The following is an 18,178-nucleotide window of genomic DNA, read 5'->3' on the forward strand; positions in this document are numbered from 1 at the left end:
CCTAGAAAAATATGAACTTGTCCAAAATACAATAGGTCCTCAAATAAAGGTATTTTTGTTCAACATTGTTTCATTATGTTGATGAGATGCCACAGGAACCTAACTCTTGTTTACATCAGCAGCCTCTGGTAAAATTGGTTTCGTTATTCAGCATTCCATTTAAAGTCACAGAACCCACTGATGATTTAAGAGGCCTTAACTGCAATGAAAACTCGAATCTGCACACAATTTCTGGTTTTCTCCCTCCCTCCCTCCTTTCTTTTCTCTCTCTCTCTCTCTTTTTTAATTAGACAGACAGATAGGAAGGGAGTGAGATGAAAAGCATCAACTTGTAGCTGCAACACTTTAATTATTCATTGATTACTTTTCGTAAGTGCCTTGAGGTGGGGGGGGGGGGGCTCCAGACTGCAATCTCTGGGCTCAAGCCAGTGACCATGGGATCATGTCTATGATTCTATTCAAGCTGGCAATCCTGCACTCAAGCTGGTGAGCTTGCACTCAAGCTGGCAACCTTGGGGTTTCAAATCTGGGACCTCACCGTCCTAGGTCATGGCTCTATCCACTGCACCACCAGTGAGGTAATTTCTTAAAGACTCAGAATGTCATGTTTCCAGTACAAATAACAGTCCTACTCCAAATGTCTCATAAACTTTATGCTGTGGAAACATTTGCATTTTAAAACTCAGAAGGATGCTTTGTGACATCTGATATGCTACACATTAATCTAAGTCTTGATAACTGAATACAAATTTGATTTCTTTCCAAACCCAACATTTGGAAATGTGTATTATTTCTCCTTTGGAATACAGGATCATTTAGAATATAAATGACTACATTGAAAGGAAGCTTACCTGTTCGGAACATATTTTCAGCTTTCTTTTCATCTCTTCTGGGCACTGATCCAGCTGTTTTCATAAATTATAATAAAAAAGGATGTTAACTTTTAGAGAGCCAGCTGTTTACAACAGAGTTACAATGTGGAATATCTAGTATAAAAGAAGCATCAAAGCCTAGAACTGGCCGACAATGATACAATGGGCCTTTTAAGCCTGCATCTAATTAAATTAATTCACTAAGGTACCTTTACCTCATTCCAAAAAATGATTAAGATAGTCCACATAATTAATACAGGATGCATGAAAATACTGCAAATAACAAAACCAAGTTGAAGGAAAAGTGAATGAGAAGTAATGAATATTCAAAGCGATGTCAAGAAGGTAGTGGGAGTTTGGATTTCTTGGATGGGAACACCTCAGAAGTAGACTGAGGAGTCCTGGCCTAAGGGGTGGGACTTGAAGACAGAGACTAGTTGGGATCACCAAGAAGTGCCATTTAATAGAAGAAAGCATTCCGGAATGAGACCTCTGACATGCCCACATTTAGAAACCAAAGAGAACAAGGAGTTGCCGGCAGAGCCAGGAGGGAAGCAAGAACACGAAAATGTGTTGTTATAGAAGCTATCAAAGGAAAGTGCTTAAAGAGGGAGGGAGTGGTGGACGGGCTGAAGGCCCTGAGCAGTCAGGCGAGGTGACTGACCACTGCGTTTGTCAGACAGCAGTTGCTGGTGGCCTCACAAGTTCACAGTCCCAGAGACACAGTGGAGTCAGAAGCCCAACGGGAGACGGTGAGGCGTGAGGACAGGGTGAAGATGCAGAAACGATGACTGTAGGTTAGAAAACTACGGGCTTCTCCTAGGGTCGGATGAAAGCTCATGGCGCTTCGGCAAAATTGATGGGTTGGTGCTCTTTGCACTTAAAGCCTTTCCACGTGTATGCTTCCCTTTCCACCGCAGCACTGAGCAGGAAGGTGGAAGGAGCCCTCCCCACCTCCTGCCCCTCACAGGCCCTTCTCCATTCTGGGAGCACTCTGGTGGCTATGGGCCTGCACACCTCACTCAGCTTGGGGACACTGTGGGACTCACCCTGTACACCCCAGGTGGCTAATCAGAGTTTCCGTCCTTTCATATGTGGTGCTGTCCCTGAGGACAGATTTGTTAAGTACAGCTGCCCTCCTCTTTCCGTGTGAAGTCTTAAATATTCTACTAAGACTAGTGCTTGGAGCACCTGACATGCTGACCCGCTCAATCCTCACCTCAGCTCCTCAGAAAAAGTGGCTGAGGAAGTGTATCTATGAGCTAGAAACTCTACAGTGAGCCCGTAAAGTCATGGTGCACTTTTGACTGGTCACAGGAAAGCAACAAAAGACGACAGAAATGTGAAATCTGCACCAAATAAAAAGAAACCCCTCCTAGTTTCTGTAGGATGATGTGGCAGCATGTGCACATGCGCAGATGATGATATAACACCATGTATACAGCGGAGCAGCCCACGGCCATGCCAGTCGAGATGTGGACGGTACAGGGGAAAGTTCAGTGTGTTCTGTGGCTCGCTAAATTCGAATCCGTGACCAAAGTGCAACGTGAATATCAGCATGTTTATAACGAAGCGCCACCACATAGGAATAACATTACTCGGTGGGAAACCAGTAGTTTGGTGGAGAAACCCCGTTCTGGTAGGCCATCAGTCAGTGACGAGTCTGTAGAGGCTATACGGGATAGCTACCTAAGGAGCCCTAAAAACTCTGTGCGTGAGCCCACATTGAACTGCACTGAATAGGTATGAAACTGGGAGAGTTTTCCTGTTGTTTGGTGCAGATTTCACATTTCTATCGTCTTTTGTTGTTTTCCTGTGACCAGTCAAAAGTGCACCATGAATTTATGGACACACTGTATTTTATTTTGGGCACAGGAGGGAAGTCAGGGACTATGCCCCATTTCTTTGGATCTCTGCAAATGCTTGTTCTCAGTCTGTAAAACCTCCCTGAGGCTTACTTAACCCTTAGCCACATTGGTTTTAATTCTGAGTCTCCATTAGGTATAAACATCTTTATCTTCATTCACTAAACTCCTCTTACTGGTACCACTTTACATTTTTCTTGACTGGAGCTTTAAGTTCAGGCTTTTCTGTCATTCCCTTAGAGTTCCACAAAAACCATCTTACCTCTGGACTTTCTGCAAATTCCTCCATAGATGAGTAGCCAAATTCTGGTGGTAGCTGATAATCAGGAAAGAAATGCAGAAGAACCTCCCTGGGAATAAAAGCACAGCAGAGATGGAAATGTAGCAGAAAAAAAAGACACAGCCCTCATCTGTCAGGACTGGCTCTGACTCCTGGTGCTGAACGTTTTAACAAAGATGAACATCGAAGCCCACCAAATTATTTTTACCCCCCTGGCACCAAAGTGTTCTCAAAAAAAGCACAAACTGGGGAAAGGAAGGAGATTAGGGCAACAAGAGGAATGCTGTGGTGGTGGAATTGTTCAGTATCTTGACCGAGTCAATGCCAATATCCTCATTGTAATCCCATTTCATTGTTTTGCAAAACATGATCACGGGAAGCTCGGTAAAGGGCAGAGGGGAGCTGGGTATTATTTCGCACCACTGCATGTTAATCTACACTTACCTTACAAAGTGTGTGGAAGGAAGGACAGAAGGGAAAGAAGGTGAGAGGAAAAGGAAGGAAGGGCTCACAACTCCCACCCAAAGCCAAGAAGTCCAGGAAAGCCCTGTACCCACCTGAGTGTTCCCAACACTGCAGAATTCCTGGAGGAAAACGGGCTGGCTACAGGCTTACTGACTTTTTTTTTTTTCCCTAAGAAAACCAAAAAACTCAACTCTCCAGACTAAGTCCTTTCATTGGACCCTCCAGGACACTCTTGGAAATTATACATGGACCCAGATCTTTCCAAACAGTGATGGCCACGGTTCTGATAATTCTGATAAGTGCTTCATTTAGTAGTACCCCACCCTTCTTTTTTTTTCTTTTCTTTTTTTTTTTTTTTTTTTTACAGGGATAGAGAGAGTCACAGAGAAGGATAGACAGGGACAGAGAGACAGGAACGAAGAGAGATAAGAAGCATCAATCATCAGTTTTTCGTTGCTACACCTTAATTGTTCATTGATTGCTTTCTCATATGTGCCTTGACCGGGAGGCCCAAGCAGACCAAGTAACCCCCTTGCTCAAGCCAATGACCTTGGGTCCAAGCTGGTGAGCTTTGCTCAAACCAGATGAGCCCACGCTCAAGCTGGCGACCGCAGGGTCTCGAACCTGGGTCCTCGGCATCCCAATCCGACACTCTATCCACTGCACCACCGCCCGGTCAGGCAGTACCCCACCCTTCTTATGAGACAGTTTTCTAGGATTAACCACCTACACGATACTTATTTCATTCCTGGAAGAATATGAAATCTAGAAATTCATAGCTACCACATCTTTAAAAGTATATATGTAACAGTGTTTTCATGTTGGAGTGTTCCAAGAATCTCATGTACATTATCCAAGGGATGGACAAAACTTTTCCACTGGATAATAATATGGCACATAAAAGATAAAACAGCTGCTTCTTGTATCATTTGCATTCCTAGTATCTTAAGTATACAATTTGTTAATTTTTATAGTTTTAAGGAGATTTAATCTGAAAAGTTAAAAATCCTCAGCATTGTGTAACATCAAATATCACACACACACACGCATGCACACATGCACGCACTCTGCAGAATTATTTGTCTGGCTAGTAAGATGATGAGTGTTTGGGGGCTGAGTGATGAAGATGAGCAGAAACCAGAGAGCACAGAAAGAAAAGCTGCATCTGGAGTCCCTGGGAAAGGGGACCTGTGGTGAACCTTATGGCTGCTCTGGTGGGACCGAGGGGTGAGGGGTCTCTCACACAAGCCATTCCTCTCTCTCCCTAAATCCAGCCTCCCTTCCCCCAGTACAGGGTGGAGGAGGGTCCATCCTCTCCTCCTCTCAGCACTGGTCCTTTTCGTGGCTGGTATAAATTCTTTTGGGTTTAGAGCTTTTCAGCAATCTTCTAAGGAAGTACTTCTAGAAAAACATGCTAAGATGAGAGTGAAAATGCAACATCATAGGTCCTGAGAGAAGGGGCCCTGGCCTATATTTGGAGAAGAGGAGTTAGCAGCTATAGGGTTCGTTCAGGGTGTGGGGGAATGTGAGGGAAGTATTGCAGGCCAACTGTGTCCTATGTTGGGAAACTTGAGTATCTTCCAAACCCTTGGTCACATTCAACCACTTTTATAAAGTGCCAAAAATGCACTAAGCATTGCTATGTGCTTTATACACACAACTTCATGCAAAGTCTGATTGGGGAGTTATTCTGATTTTCAACCGTTCTGGTTTCCTGATCATTAAGACCACCCACCATTAGGCTCAAGCTGGTCGGGTGTACTCCTTCTCTGTCTCTCTATCTAGGACCCTGGGATCCAGCTATTTGCTCTTTCCTCCACAGAGCTGCCATTCAATAGCCTTTCCCTGGGGATTCTGTCCCACACGACTGACTAGAAAAGCTGACAGGTTGTCCGGCTCCTGGGGTCTCCAGGCACAAACATAGAGACCTTTCTCTTTTTCTTATCCTGAGAAATTAAATCAGGAAAACTATCAGATACTGTTAAAAAACAAAGAAACAAACGAACAAACAAAAACGATACCAAATATCACCAATGCAGGGTCTGAAAGTAGATGGTTAAGAATTCTTTAAAAATTCCTTTATTTATTGTCTTGAGTCCCTTTCTTTGATTGTATTCTTCAATGACACCTTTCTTTTGTTCCCGAGGGTATCTTATCAAACCTCTCTCCACCCTCCAAGTTCAGGTTTCCATGAGGACAGAGCAGTCCTTTAATCTAGGAAAGACCCTTCAAGGAGGCATGCCAGGAAACGCCCAGTGTGGAACTATGGGCACAAACTGGTACCTGTTCACTACTATCCATAAACCAAGTGGATACTGCGCATCTGGGGGACTTGGGGACCAAGTGCTGCCATTTCTACGGGAGTCCTGTCCCCACCACGAACAGCCCTCTTCCCTTACTGATAATTCGACTCCCAGACTTGGTAATACAATCAGGAGTTTGTCTTTAACATTTGTCTCTTTTCAGGAATTCAAGAAAGAAATATTTTCAAAGCTATTACTTGCATCCAGAAACATAACAGGTCCTTGGCTATGATGCTCATCTCAGTTGAATTCCTATAGAATTTAAACCTGCAAGTTTGAACTGGGAGTTTTAATCAAGTTCAACTAGGTAAGCTACAACACTGAATCAGTTCTGTCTCTGTGTATGATGATGGCCAAGCTCTGGAAAGTTCCAGCTAAGGGCCATGTCCTTTTCACTCATTAGTCATAGTCTCTTCTCAACAGAGTAACTTTTCCTCAAAAAAAAAAAAAATTCTTACTTGCATTAACACAACTCCACTCTTTCTAGACATGAGCAGGGATCCAGAAAGGTACCTGGTCATCCAGTTGTTCTTGTTAAACACCCACCTAGTTAATAAACTGGTCTTGGCTAAGGAGAAGCATTCTCCTCCTACTTGAGGTAACCTGACACTCTTTCTTCTTCAACCCAGTGAAATAAAAAGACTAGGACGGCATGAAAATGGCCTGGCTCCACTTTTCAAAACCAGGAATCAGCTCATGGTTTTGACAGATCTTTTTTTTTTTTTTTTCATTTTTCTGAAGCTGGAAACAGGGAGAGACAGTCAGACAGACTCCCGCATGCGCCCGACCGGGATCCACCCGGCACGCCCACCAGGGGCGACGCTCTGCCCACCAGGGGGCGATGCTCTGCCCATCCTGGGCATCGCCATGTTGCGACCAGAGCCACTCTAGCGCCTGGGGCAGAGGCCACAGAGCCATCCCCAGCTCCCGGGCCATCTTTGCTCCAATGGAGCCTTGGCTGCGGGAGGGGAAGAGAGAGACAGAGAGGAAGGAGGGGGGGTGGAGAAGCAAATGGGCGCTTCTCCTATGTGCCCTGGCTGGGAATCGAACCCAGGTCCTCCGCACGCTAGGCCGACGCTCTACCGCTGAGCCAACTGGCCAGGGCGGTTTTGACAGATCTTAATTGCTAGTGCATTTACTTTTATGGATTTTTCTTTTGCTTTAGTAACTGGCAGTAACTAGAAAAAAAACTTTCTTTTTAAAATTTAGTTTTGGTATTTTTACATTTTAAGATAACACAAAGCATGTTTGTGCTCTTGTAGAGCTGAAATGCATGAAGTCCACCTTATTATCAAATTTACCTAAACGAGACAGAACAAGGCATTATTACAAGGTTAACAGTTAAGAACAAGGACTATAAAACCAGACATCCAGGATTCAAATTCCAGCTCTACTACCTAAGAGTTATGTAATGCTGCACAAATCACTTAACTGCCTCATACCCCAATTGTCTCATCAATAAAATGGGGGAAATAAAACTATCTCTTCATAGGGTTGTTATAAGGTTTAAATTAGTTAACATATATAAAACCTTTAGGATAGTGCCTGGCACATACTAACTGCCTAAGAAATATTGTTAAAAGTTATTTGAGATTTGATAGTACTCTAATATTTAAGACCATCTGATAAAATGTAATAGTCTGGATCTCAGTTTAGCTTACTTGCCTCTCACACAACTCAATCACACCCGTGATTTGAAAATACTTTAATATCCAGCAATAATACTATTCACTGCTTTTTCCATTAATCCCTTTCAATTTAATTAAAAGTATTCTCTGAATACATACTAATATATGCTACACACTGTGTGGAAAATCTAACCTGTTTTTAAAGAAGTTACTACTGCCTTGGCCATGGAGTTCGGTTGGTTAGATTGTCCTGATACACGGAGGTTACTGGTTTGATCCCCACTCCGGGCACACACAGAAAGAAACAGATCAATGTTTTTTCTGTCTCTCTCCCTTCCTATTTCTAAAATCAATCAATAAATATTTATAAGAAAATATTTTAAATAAGTTACTACTGCCTGACCAGGCAATGGTGCACTGGACAGAGCATAGAACAGAGATGCAGAGGACCCAGGTTCAAAACCCAAAGGTTGCTGGCTTGAGCGTGGCTCATGCGGCTTGAGCGTGGGCTCACCAGCTTGAGCGAGGGGTCACTTGTTTGAGAGCTTGAGCATGAGATCACAGAGATGACCCTATGGTTGCTGGCTTGAGCCCAAGGTCACTGGCTTGAGCAAGGGGTCATGCACTCTGCTGTATTCCCCTGCACCTCTGGTCAAGGCATATATGAGAATGCAATTGATGAACAACTACAGAGACAAAGGAGCCCCAATGAAGAATTGATGCTTCTCATCTCTCTCACTCCGTCTCTCTCTCTCTCTGTCAAACATACACACATACACAAAAAGAAATTACTACTATCTTTGGAGATTAAACAAACTAATACACACAAAACAAAAAATAAGATAGGAAAATGCTAAACTGAGCACAATCAAGTGGTAAAAATAGACAATAAAGCTACAATTTTCTTTTCTTTTTTTTTTTTTTTTTTTGTATTTTTCTGAAGCTGGAAATGGGGAGAGACAGTCAGACAGACTCCCGCATGCGCACGACCGGGATCCACCCGGCACGCCCACCAGGGGGCGATGCTCTGCCCCTCCGGGGCGTCGCTCTGTCATGACCAGAGCCACTCCAGTGCCTGGGGCAGAGGCCAAGGAGCCATCCCCAGCGCCCGGGCCATCTTTGCTCCAATGGAGCCTTGGCTGCGGGAGGGGAAGAGAGAGACAGAGAGGAAGGAAGGGGGGGGGGTGGAAAAGCAAATGGGTGCTTCTCCTATGTGCTCTGGCCGGGAATCGAACCTGGGTCCCCCGCACGCCAGGCCGACGCTCTACCGCTGAGCCAACCGGCCAGGGCTAAAGCTACAATTTTTATTAATTTATTCCAACAGGAACTAAACAGAGGTGCCCTGACTCTACCTTGGCAGTGTGGAAAGGACGATGTCATGTCCAAAGTGAACCGAGTGGAGGGAACACTCCACACTCTTGAAAAGGCTTGAACTACTCTCTTTGCCTTGTGACAACAAAGGGCAAAAATGGCCGGCAAGAGTGAGTGTTGGAGGATGTGGTGTCCTCCACATTATACAGAGCCAGGCACAATCCTCATGCCCTAAAGGATTTAAGCACTAGTTAACACAAGAAACATTGGACGATATATAGAAGAGAGCTGTACTGGAGAAAAAATAAACAAAGAAGACAAGAAGTCTTTTTCCACTGGTGAAAAATGTGAGAAAACGTACTACTGCTGAAGACAAAAGAGAAAACTGGTAAATGAGGAGCTCATTTTGTTCCAGTTAAAGCGTGTGTTCTGTATAATTCTTTTTCTACTGAATATTCTTATAAAACAATCACCACACAAAATTCAAACTGGTATAGCAAAGAGCTGATTTACTAGCACATTTAGCTTTCGAAGTGTTCAGTTGATAATAGTACAATGAGTTCAGGCAAGTTCATTAGGGAGATGGCTTCTGCTATTGATGCCTAATTATAGAAGTGGATGTACTTTAACGTCTTAGTATACTCAGTCAGATTATCTCCTTTTTGATCACATGTAACTCACTGAAATGAACAGTAATGATACTCTTAGATGCAGAACAAAAATTAGTCAAGTAAGAAAAAGAAAATGATGATACACAGTGGTCCGTCCAAACTCTGTCCAGGTGTGGACACACATACACACACTATTTCATATATATACACATGTATGTATTAGCATGTGTAATTATATGTGCATATATGCACATATATATACCTACATGTTTGTATGTATGTATGCATACACACACACACACATATACACATATATACATATACAAACACACACATAGTGGTTAAGAGCATGAGATTCCAAATCAGGGAGCCAGTGGCTAAATCCAGCCTTGTCCTTAGTAGCAGTACAATTTTCTTTGAGATTTTGATTGTGTTAGTTTCCCTAAGCTTCAGTTTCCTTATCCATAAAAAAAAAGGCAAAAATAATACTAATCTTGTAAGTTTGTGGAAATAAAGAGCAAATGTATACAAAGCACTTGGGTGAATGTGTAAAATACAGTAATGATTTAAAAAGTATTGCTATTATCAAGAAAGCCTGTCACAATTATTGGACATGTGGTCATATCCCTAATTTTTAATAATATGCACACATTTATTCAGATATACACAGGCACATAATTTATTACATACCACAATGTCTCAGTGACCAACTGACATGCCTGAATCTTAGAACTAGTGAGTATAAACCAGGATTCAAATATATGGTTACCCAACTCAAAGCTGAGACTCACATATTACTTCTGATCAAATGCTGACAGAAGGTGAGAAACTGGTAGGAGAACTCCGTTCTTTGGGGACTATTCTACAGGCCACGGCAGTATGAGCCTGACATCCATCCAGACCATTGGAGTAGTGGTCTCTTTCATCCCCATAGCTGTATAACACCGAGAAGTCTGGCCTGCCTCTGTCTCTTCCCCAGGCTGGTGCAAGCTCGCCACCCCAGGCGGTCTGTAAATTTGGTAGTCAGAACTTAGTGTTCTGAGATGCAGCACTCTCGATTTACTTCTTGGTTAATAACATGCCTCTGGTTCCCTAGTATCGTTAGTGAAATGGGTACTGATGCAAAGTTCGAGTAGCTTCACCTACATACAAGCAAGAGTGCTAGAGTTGGCCCTGGCCGGTTGACTCAGCGGTAGAGCGTCGGCCTGGCGTGCGGGGGACCCAGGTTCGATTCCCGGCCAGGGCACATAGGAGAAGCGCCTATTTGCTTCTCCACCCCCCCTCCTTCCTCTCTGTCTCTCTCTTCCCCTCCCGCAGCTAAGGCTCCATTGGAGCAAAGATGGCCCGGGCGCTGGGGATGGCTCCTTGGCCTCTGCCCCAGGCGCTAGAGTGGCTCTGGTCGCAGCAGAGTGATGCCCCGGAGAGGCAGAGCATCGCCCCCTGGTGGGCAGAGCATCGCCCCTGGTGGGCGTGCCGGGTGGATCCCGGTCGGGCGCATGCGGGAGTCTGTCTGACAATCTTTCCCCGTTTCCAGCTTCAGAAAAATACAAAAAAAAAAAAGAGTGCTAGAGTGCTTCTTTCTTTCTCCTGGGGCAGGGCAGGTGCAGCAGTGCTAAACAATAGTGAGGTCTTCATGCCCCTATAAGCAAGCTCCACAACCCTAGATGCCGCCACAGAAATTTCCGTAAAGCCCAGAGCAGCTGTAGAGTTGAGTTTGTCATACATACATACACATGTCTGTGTGTGTGTTTGTCTGTGCATGTATATGGCCAACCATTACCTTTTTTTTTTTTTTTTTTTTTTTTACTTCTTGCCTGCTTCTATTCTTTGCTAACTCTCTTCTCCAGGAACTGTCTTATGGAAAAACACTCTACCAGCTAGGGCACGCTGGTGTTCTCCATGGCCGAAAGCCTCTTACCACACACTCTCCTCATAGTCTGTAACCCCCACCAAACCAACCGGCTGGACTAATGTAGTGGTGTTGCTGCTCCTGCCCCCCGCCCTCCTATCTGACACCTATTTGAGAGCCCGTTTCTGTATACTAACTTCTCTGCCTTGATTGGAAAGCCCCCTCCTACCACTGGTCTCTTATTTAGAAAAACTCTGAATCCTGGACCTTATCTGTTCTGTCTTCAGCTTTTGAGAACTGAGATCCAGACATCTGAGTTCCTTATTAACCAGTCCACAAATTTAACAGCCTATCCTGAGCCAAAAAGTGAAACTCAGGAAGTTTAATATGTAAAGCTACAAGAAATAAAGACTTCTTAGAAGGCCATACAAATGTCACGAGGATCTGGGTGAGGCCAAAATATAATAATACTAAAGATAAGAAGGAAGGAAGAAAGGGAAGAAAGAAATTAATTCAGTATCTGAGAGAGGACTAATATCCACCATATTGATGGACCATGTAACAACAGGCAGCAACCGTAGTTCTATTTCAAGGCACATTTAACCCATGGTATATCTAAATCACTGTAGTTAGGAGACAAACTATAAAGTCATTCGATTGAATTTTCTCATTAACATTACCACTTAATAAGTGAAAAAAAATCAGGAGTTGCCACTTTTGTTACTGTTTAGAAACTTCAACAAAGCATGTGGAAATATGTTAGTAAATATCTTTACCATAATTTCGACGTCAGTTTTCTTACTGTTTCCCTGACAGATGTGCTTTGAAGAGGCTTTGTCAGCGAAGAAGGAACTGTACAGCCGCCACACACAGAAACCCTGGCTTTGGCTCCAGAACTTGGGTTGAAATCTTCCAACGGCGCACTGGGCAAAAACAAGCCACCGTTCAGAATTTCAAAGTGGGAATCATAATCGATACTAATAAATTCAGCAATGCCAATACTATGACAAATGAAATGTTAATGCACACCAAATGAAAACAAAGACTTATGTGTAATGCTTAAAATGGTCATTTCTGTAGTTATAGAAAATCAATTCTCAAGTAGAAGAATTACTATTTATTCCTGACAAATCTTGTTCCAAGGATTTTCGGTGGTACAGTTAAATAAAATTGGTGGTGATTTTTAAAAAAATATATTTTGATTTTAGAGAGAAAAAATGAGAGAGAGAGGCAGGGGATGGTAGGAGCAGGAAGCATCAACTCATAGGTGCTTCTCATATGTGCCTTGACCAGGCAAGCCCAGGGTTTTGAACTGGTGACTTCACGTTCCAGGTCATCACCTTATCCACTGCGCCACCACAGGCCAGGTGGTGGTGATGCATTTTTAAAAACAGCTGTCATATACCATTCACCTCTTATTTGTTAAAAAGAGGCTTTTGAACTAAAGTTCTACTTTAGCCTGGGGGGTGGAGGTATGTACAGAAAAAACAAAAATGGGGAGAAATTTATAGAAGGAAAAATTTAGTCAAATCTGGAGGAAGAAGAGTGTTACAGATGAAGAGTAATGAACGAGGTAGGCCGGCTGGAAGAAGGATGAGGAGGCCAGGGCTGCGGAGTCGAGCGCACAGGCAAGGGAGAGAGGCGAGGGCACCGGACGGCACCTGTGGCCACGCGGCAGCAGCTGGGATTCATTCTAAGCAGGGCAGGCACTACCATTGAGGGGTTTCTTGCATGGGAGAAAGGTGATCTGATACACGTTGTAAAAGTATAACTGGCTATAGCATGGGGAATAACTTACAATAAGGATGCATAAAGCAGTGTTGATATGTTAACAAAACCCAGTATGGTGGGAACAAGAAAGTTTCGGGGCCGTGCAATGTGGGAAACAAAGTTTTATATTTTTATACTGTATGGACCTTTTAAAAATTGGATAGTAGTTCATAGCAAATAAAATATGCTTCTACTAAAAATGTATGTGTGTATATATATATATATATATATATATGCATCTACTATCAACAAACAGTTCTTTGGCATTAATTATACTAACTTCAGCTTCTATTTCATTTAAGATTAAGAACATTATAATGCTTAATTTTTTGTTAAAGAATATTTGTGTCCTGGCCAGATAGTTTAGTTGGTTAGAGCATTGTCCTGAAGCACAGAGGTTGCTGGTTCAATCCCCAGTCAAGGCACATACAGGAACAGATCAATGTTCCTCTCTCTCTAAAATCAATAAAACATTTTTTTAATAAAACATTTTTAAAAAAGGAATATTTATACAATGTCTGAATGTTCATTAGCTATAACTTCCTTTATGTGGAATTTTTATTAAAAAAAAATCCTTTAAAATTTTTTAAATCATTTTTGGAATGCTAGAAATTTATGCTGCTGTTAGAAGTGGGGAGTAAAATACTCTGCATCAGAGAGAGTGATTCCTCTCTGAGCCTCCGTTTCTTCCGCCAAATAACAACAGCGCCTACCTCACAGAGCTGTGCTCAAGATTACACAAGATGTAAAATGAATTTCCTTCAATGTGTACTGTTATAAAATGTATACACAATGTATACACAATGCATTTTAGTTGTTGGATGGATTTTAAATTTTAACTCAAATCTTTTTTTTTTTTTTTTTTATTTATTCATTTTAGAGAGGAGAGGGAGAGACAGAGACAGACAGAGAGAGAGAGAGAGAGAGGAGAGACAGAGAGAGAGAGAAGGGGGGGAGGAGCTGGAAGCATCAACTCCCATATGTGCCTTGACCAGGCAAGCCCAGGGTTTCGAACTGGCGACCTCAGCATTTCCAGGTCGACGCTTTATCCACTGCGCCACCACAGGTCAGGCCTTAACTCAAATCTTAATAAGTCTATATATTGTCCATAAAATGGCCTCACAATAACACTGGCGAAAATTACATCATTTATTCAGTCAACAAATATTACAAAGTGCCCGCTCTGAGTCACGTGCTATCCTGGACACTAAGGACACAGAGGTGTTCTCATGGAGTGAGTTAGCTTTGAGTAAAAAAATATAGAGAGAATAAGCAGTCTGTTCCATGTCCGTGGGGAGGGAGGTTGGGGGACTGGATGAAAGAAGGTGAAGGGATTAAGCAAAAATAAATAAGTAAATAAATAAAATGATATATATATACACACACACACACATCCATAAACACAGACAACAGTGTGATGATCGCTAGAGGGAAGGGGGCGGGGGAGGAGGAGGCGGACAAAGGGGAGGCTGGAACGTGGACAGAAGGAGACTCTGCTTGGAGCGATGGGTGCAGGGCACGGTAGGCAGACGTTTTATTGAGTTGTATACTTGAAATCTGTATCTCTATAAATTCAGTTAAATAAACTAATTTTAAAAAGATACAAGCTAGAATGTAAAACATTAAAAAAACAGATAACAATGAGATACTTTAAAATAGTAATAAGTGCACTAGAAAAAATACAACAGGATGATATAATTCGACAGTGTGCCTTGTCAAAAGTGGGGTGGGCTATTTATTTATTTATTTATTTGTATTTTTCTGAAGCTGGAAACGGGAAGGCAGTCAGACAGACTCCCGCATGCGCCCGACCGGGATCCACCCGGCATGCCCACCAGGGAGCAATGCTCTGCCCTTCCAGGGTGTCGTTCTGTCACGACCAGAGCCACTCTAGCGCCTGGGGCAGAGGCCAAGGAGCCATCCCCAGCACCCGGGCCATCTTTGCTCCAGTGGAGCCTTGGCTGCGGGAGGGGAAGAGAGAGACAGAGAGGAAGGAGAGGGGGAGGGGTGGAGAAGTAGATGGTCGCTTCTCCTGTGTGCCCTGGCCGGGAATCGAACCCGGGACTTCCACACACCAGGCTGACGCTCTACCACTGGGCCAACTGGCCAGGGCCAAGTGGGCTATTTTAAATAAAGTGGTCAGGAAAACTCTTTCAGGGGCTTGGAGTTATGACAAAGAAGAGATATGGCCTCTTTTCTTAATAAAGGTAATATGCAATGGAAGACAGATATTCTGACAGACAATTCTACTTGACTGTGAAGCACTGATCATCGTGTGCCAGACCAGAACAAATAATTACTGAAGTTAAATGATGTAATATGGTCATTACAACAGAGGTTCTGCGAATATCTCAATTATTAGGGAGAGTCAGGGGGACCCCAAAGGAGAGAACCCTCAAACCGAGTGTTGAACGAAAGGTTACAGACCAGTGTACAAGTTTCAGAGGACATTCAAAGAGAAGAAGTAGTATGGATAGAAAGTTGAGATATGTGATAGAACTATAAACTATTTAGAAACTCTGGGAAGCAAAGTGGAAGCTAAAGAGAAAGAGCCCAGAGTGAAGGGGACTTGTGCCATGTTAAGGAGTTTATAATTTATCTTAACAGTGATGGACTGTGAAAGGCTTTGAGTAGAAGAAGTGATGGGATGAGTTAGAGTAACTACTCTGTCAACATGTGCAGGAACATAAAAGCTCCTCTCTGTTTTTCCTTGCATTTAATTTAATGAGCTCCTATGCAAAGAGAGCAGGGTATCTGGGTTCAGAGACACTGGTCTGAATGTCTGAAAAGCAGCTTAGACAGCTCAGTGGTAGAGCGACGGTAAGTTTGCTTCCTTGAAAACATTCTTTTCATTCCATTAGGTATCCAAAATATTCAGCTGAGTTTACTTGAAAAGTCACAAGTCTCATATCTAGAAAATTCTAGCATGCAATGATTATTATAATTGCACAGATGTATGACAATTAGATAATGCACTCGCACAAAAAATCAGTTCATGATATCATAGGCACACTCTTATGTATGTGACATTTTTCATTCTTGGACTCTATTACAGATTAAAATTAGTTGTTCACTGTGAGTAGAAAGTTAAGCCTGTCCCTTTTTTTTTTTTTTGTATTTTTCTGAAGTTGGAAACAGGGAGGCAGACAGACTCCCGCATGCGCCCAACCAGGATCCACCTGGCACGCCCACCAGGGGGTGATGCTCTGCCCATCTGGGGCGTCACTCTGTTGCAACCAGAGCCATTCTAGCGCCTGAGGCAGAGGCCACAGAGCCATCCTCAGCGCCCGGGCCAACTTTGCTCCAATGGAGCCTTGGCTGCAGGAGGGGAAGAGAGAGACAGAGAGGAAGGAGGGGGGAAGGGTGGAGAAGCAGATGGGCACCTCTCCTGTGTGCCCTGGCCAGTAATCGAACCCAGGACTCCTGCACGCTAGGCTGATGCTCTACCACTGAGCCAACCAGCCAGGGCCAAGCCTGTCCCATTTTTATTATTCCCAAATCCTCACAAAAGAAAATGAAAAGGTTTGGAGAAAAAGTAAGAAATTTAGTGTATTCTATTCTTTCTTGTCTCCTTCGTAAAATTTGGTTCCATTCTTAATTGTCTTTGCTTGTTGCTATTATTTTCTTTCTCCTTGTATTTAAACACTGAAAATTACTTTTCAACAGTTATAATTTCACTCACTGGGATTTTGTCATTGAGTACACTCACTTTTTCCAGTCAGCCAATGAAAAGTTGTCCCATATGTCTGCAGTATCCATGTACAACTCCTGGTTTTCTTCAAAAGAACACAGACAAAATGAACACAGTCACTTTTTGATGATCACATACAGTCAACTGAAAGAAATGTTATCAGTTCATTAATTACTTGTATATAATTTGGCTTTGTAGTCAAACATCCTTTTGTAAAACTGCACCAGTATGTTCTCAAGGCAATTTATAATAACCTTTAAACAAAGTGTATATAGTATGTATAACAAGCCCAGAGCCTCTGTAACTTGTTTTTTGATCTTTTTTTTCAATGATGCCTAATACTTGCCATTGTTGTGTATGGGATGACTTGACTGGGACTATTCGATGCTCTTCTCTCACCAGCCTCTGCCCAAACCACTTGTACTCCCTCTAGTATCCTCTATTCCATTTTGGGTTCAGGTTCAAAGACATCCTGACAGATCCCAATCAGAAATGTGTCTCCAGCAGACAGTCTAACTTTAAAGCAGGAAGAGGCCTAGAATCTAATCAGCCATCTCACCCAGAGAACCTCAGAAAGGTAGATTCAGAGAAATCAGTGATTTCTTTACAGTCCCCAGAGAAACAGAAATGCCTTGATCATCTTGGATCAGTTTTACGAGTGTTTAGGAACAGTATAGGCAGTAACTCAATGTGTCCTTCCATCTATCTCTAGAATTCTTTGTGATATCTAATTGAGTTGTTACCGAGTAAACCCTTGCCAACAAGTTTATGACCACTGAAGGCCAAGTGGAAGAGGAAGCAACAAGGAAAGTTTTAGGTGGTGGGCAAACGGCTGAGGACCTGCCTGACTCCTTTAAGGAAACAGAAAAGAGAACAGACAGAAAGGTTTTCCAAGCATACTGCCGGAACTGTTGGTTTTGCTCACTGGCTTGCATACAAAGTAAAATTTTTTAACCCAACAGCCAACTCATCTATAATTACAGTAATTTGAAAATATTTCACAATTTGTTTTTTCTAAAGCCAGGATGGCTGTTTGAAATTAAGTATTAATTTTTAAGATCAAAATTGCATTAACAATTTTTCCATTACAATTTGGAAACCCAACAGGCACATACTTAAAAAGCCTGTTGATAGTTTAAAACTTCTGTAAAAGATTGGCTTTAAGATTAAGAGACCCTTACAAATGAAATCCTGATTGTGAAATTGCAAATCATTCTAATTAAGATGGAAAAGAAAAAGTGTGATTTCTTAGGGACCTCACTAATGAATTCAAATATACAGATGTGAACGAAGGACTGGTTAGCTTATCTAAGCAACAGAGTAGGAAGGAAGAGAGAGCTCACCACCAAAAGTGAACACAATGACAGCACAGACCAGTACAAAAAGGACTGCGAAAGATGAAGCCAAAATGAGCTGAGATTTGCTAATGAGACTAATAAATCCTATTTCAAAATAAGAAGATGGCAACAAAAATAATGGACTTACTGCCCAATGGTATGTAATATTAAAGTAAAAGAGAGAATGGTATAATAA

At 42.6% G+C, this 18,178-nt stretch overlaps 1 protein-coding gene across 1 annotated transcript in view; it reads right to left on the reverse strand.

Moving 5' to 3' along the window:
* Positions 1–18,178, reverse strand: part of MORC1 (MORC family CW-type zinc finger 1) — a 201,465-nt gene that overhangs the window by 20,344 nt on the left and 162,943 nt on the right. Inside the window, exons 22-25 of the mRNA XM_066347035.1 lie at positions 16,664–16,730; positions 11,961–12,107; positions 3,000–3,087; positions 852–905 (exon numbers count right to left, since the gene is read on the reverse strand). Of these exons, the coding sequence (XP_066203132.1) occupies positions 852–905; positions 3,000–3,087; positions 11,961–12,107; positions 16,664–16,730 (356 nt within the window). The remainder of the gene's footprint in view (positions 1–851; positions 906–2,999; positions 3,088–11,960; positions 12,108–16,663; positions 16,731–18,178) is intronic.

Source organism: Saccopteryx leptura, chromosome 8, assembly GCF_036850995.1.
Source record: "Saccopteryx leptura isolate mSacLep1 chromosome 8, mSacLep1_pri_phased_curated, whole genome shotgun sequence".
Classification (NCBI taxonomy): Eukaryota; Metazoa; Chordata; class Mammalia; order Chiroptera; family Emballonuridae; genus Saccopteryx; species Saccopteryx leptura.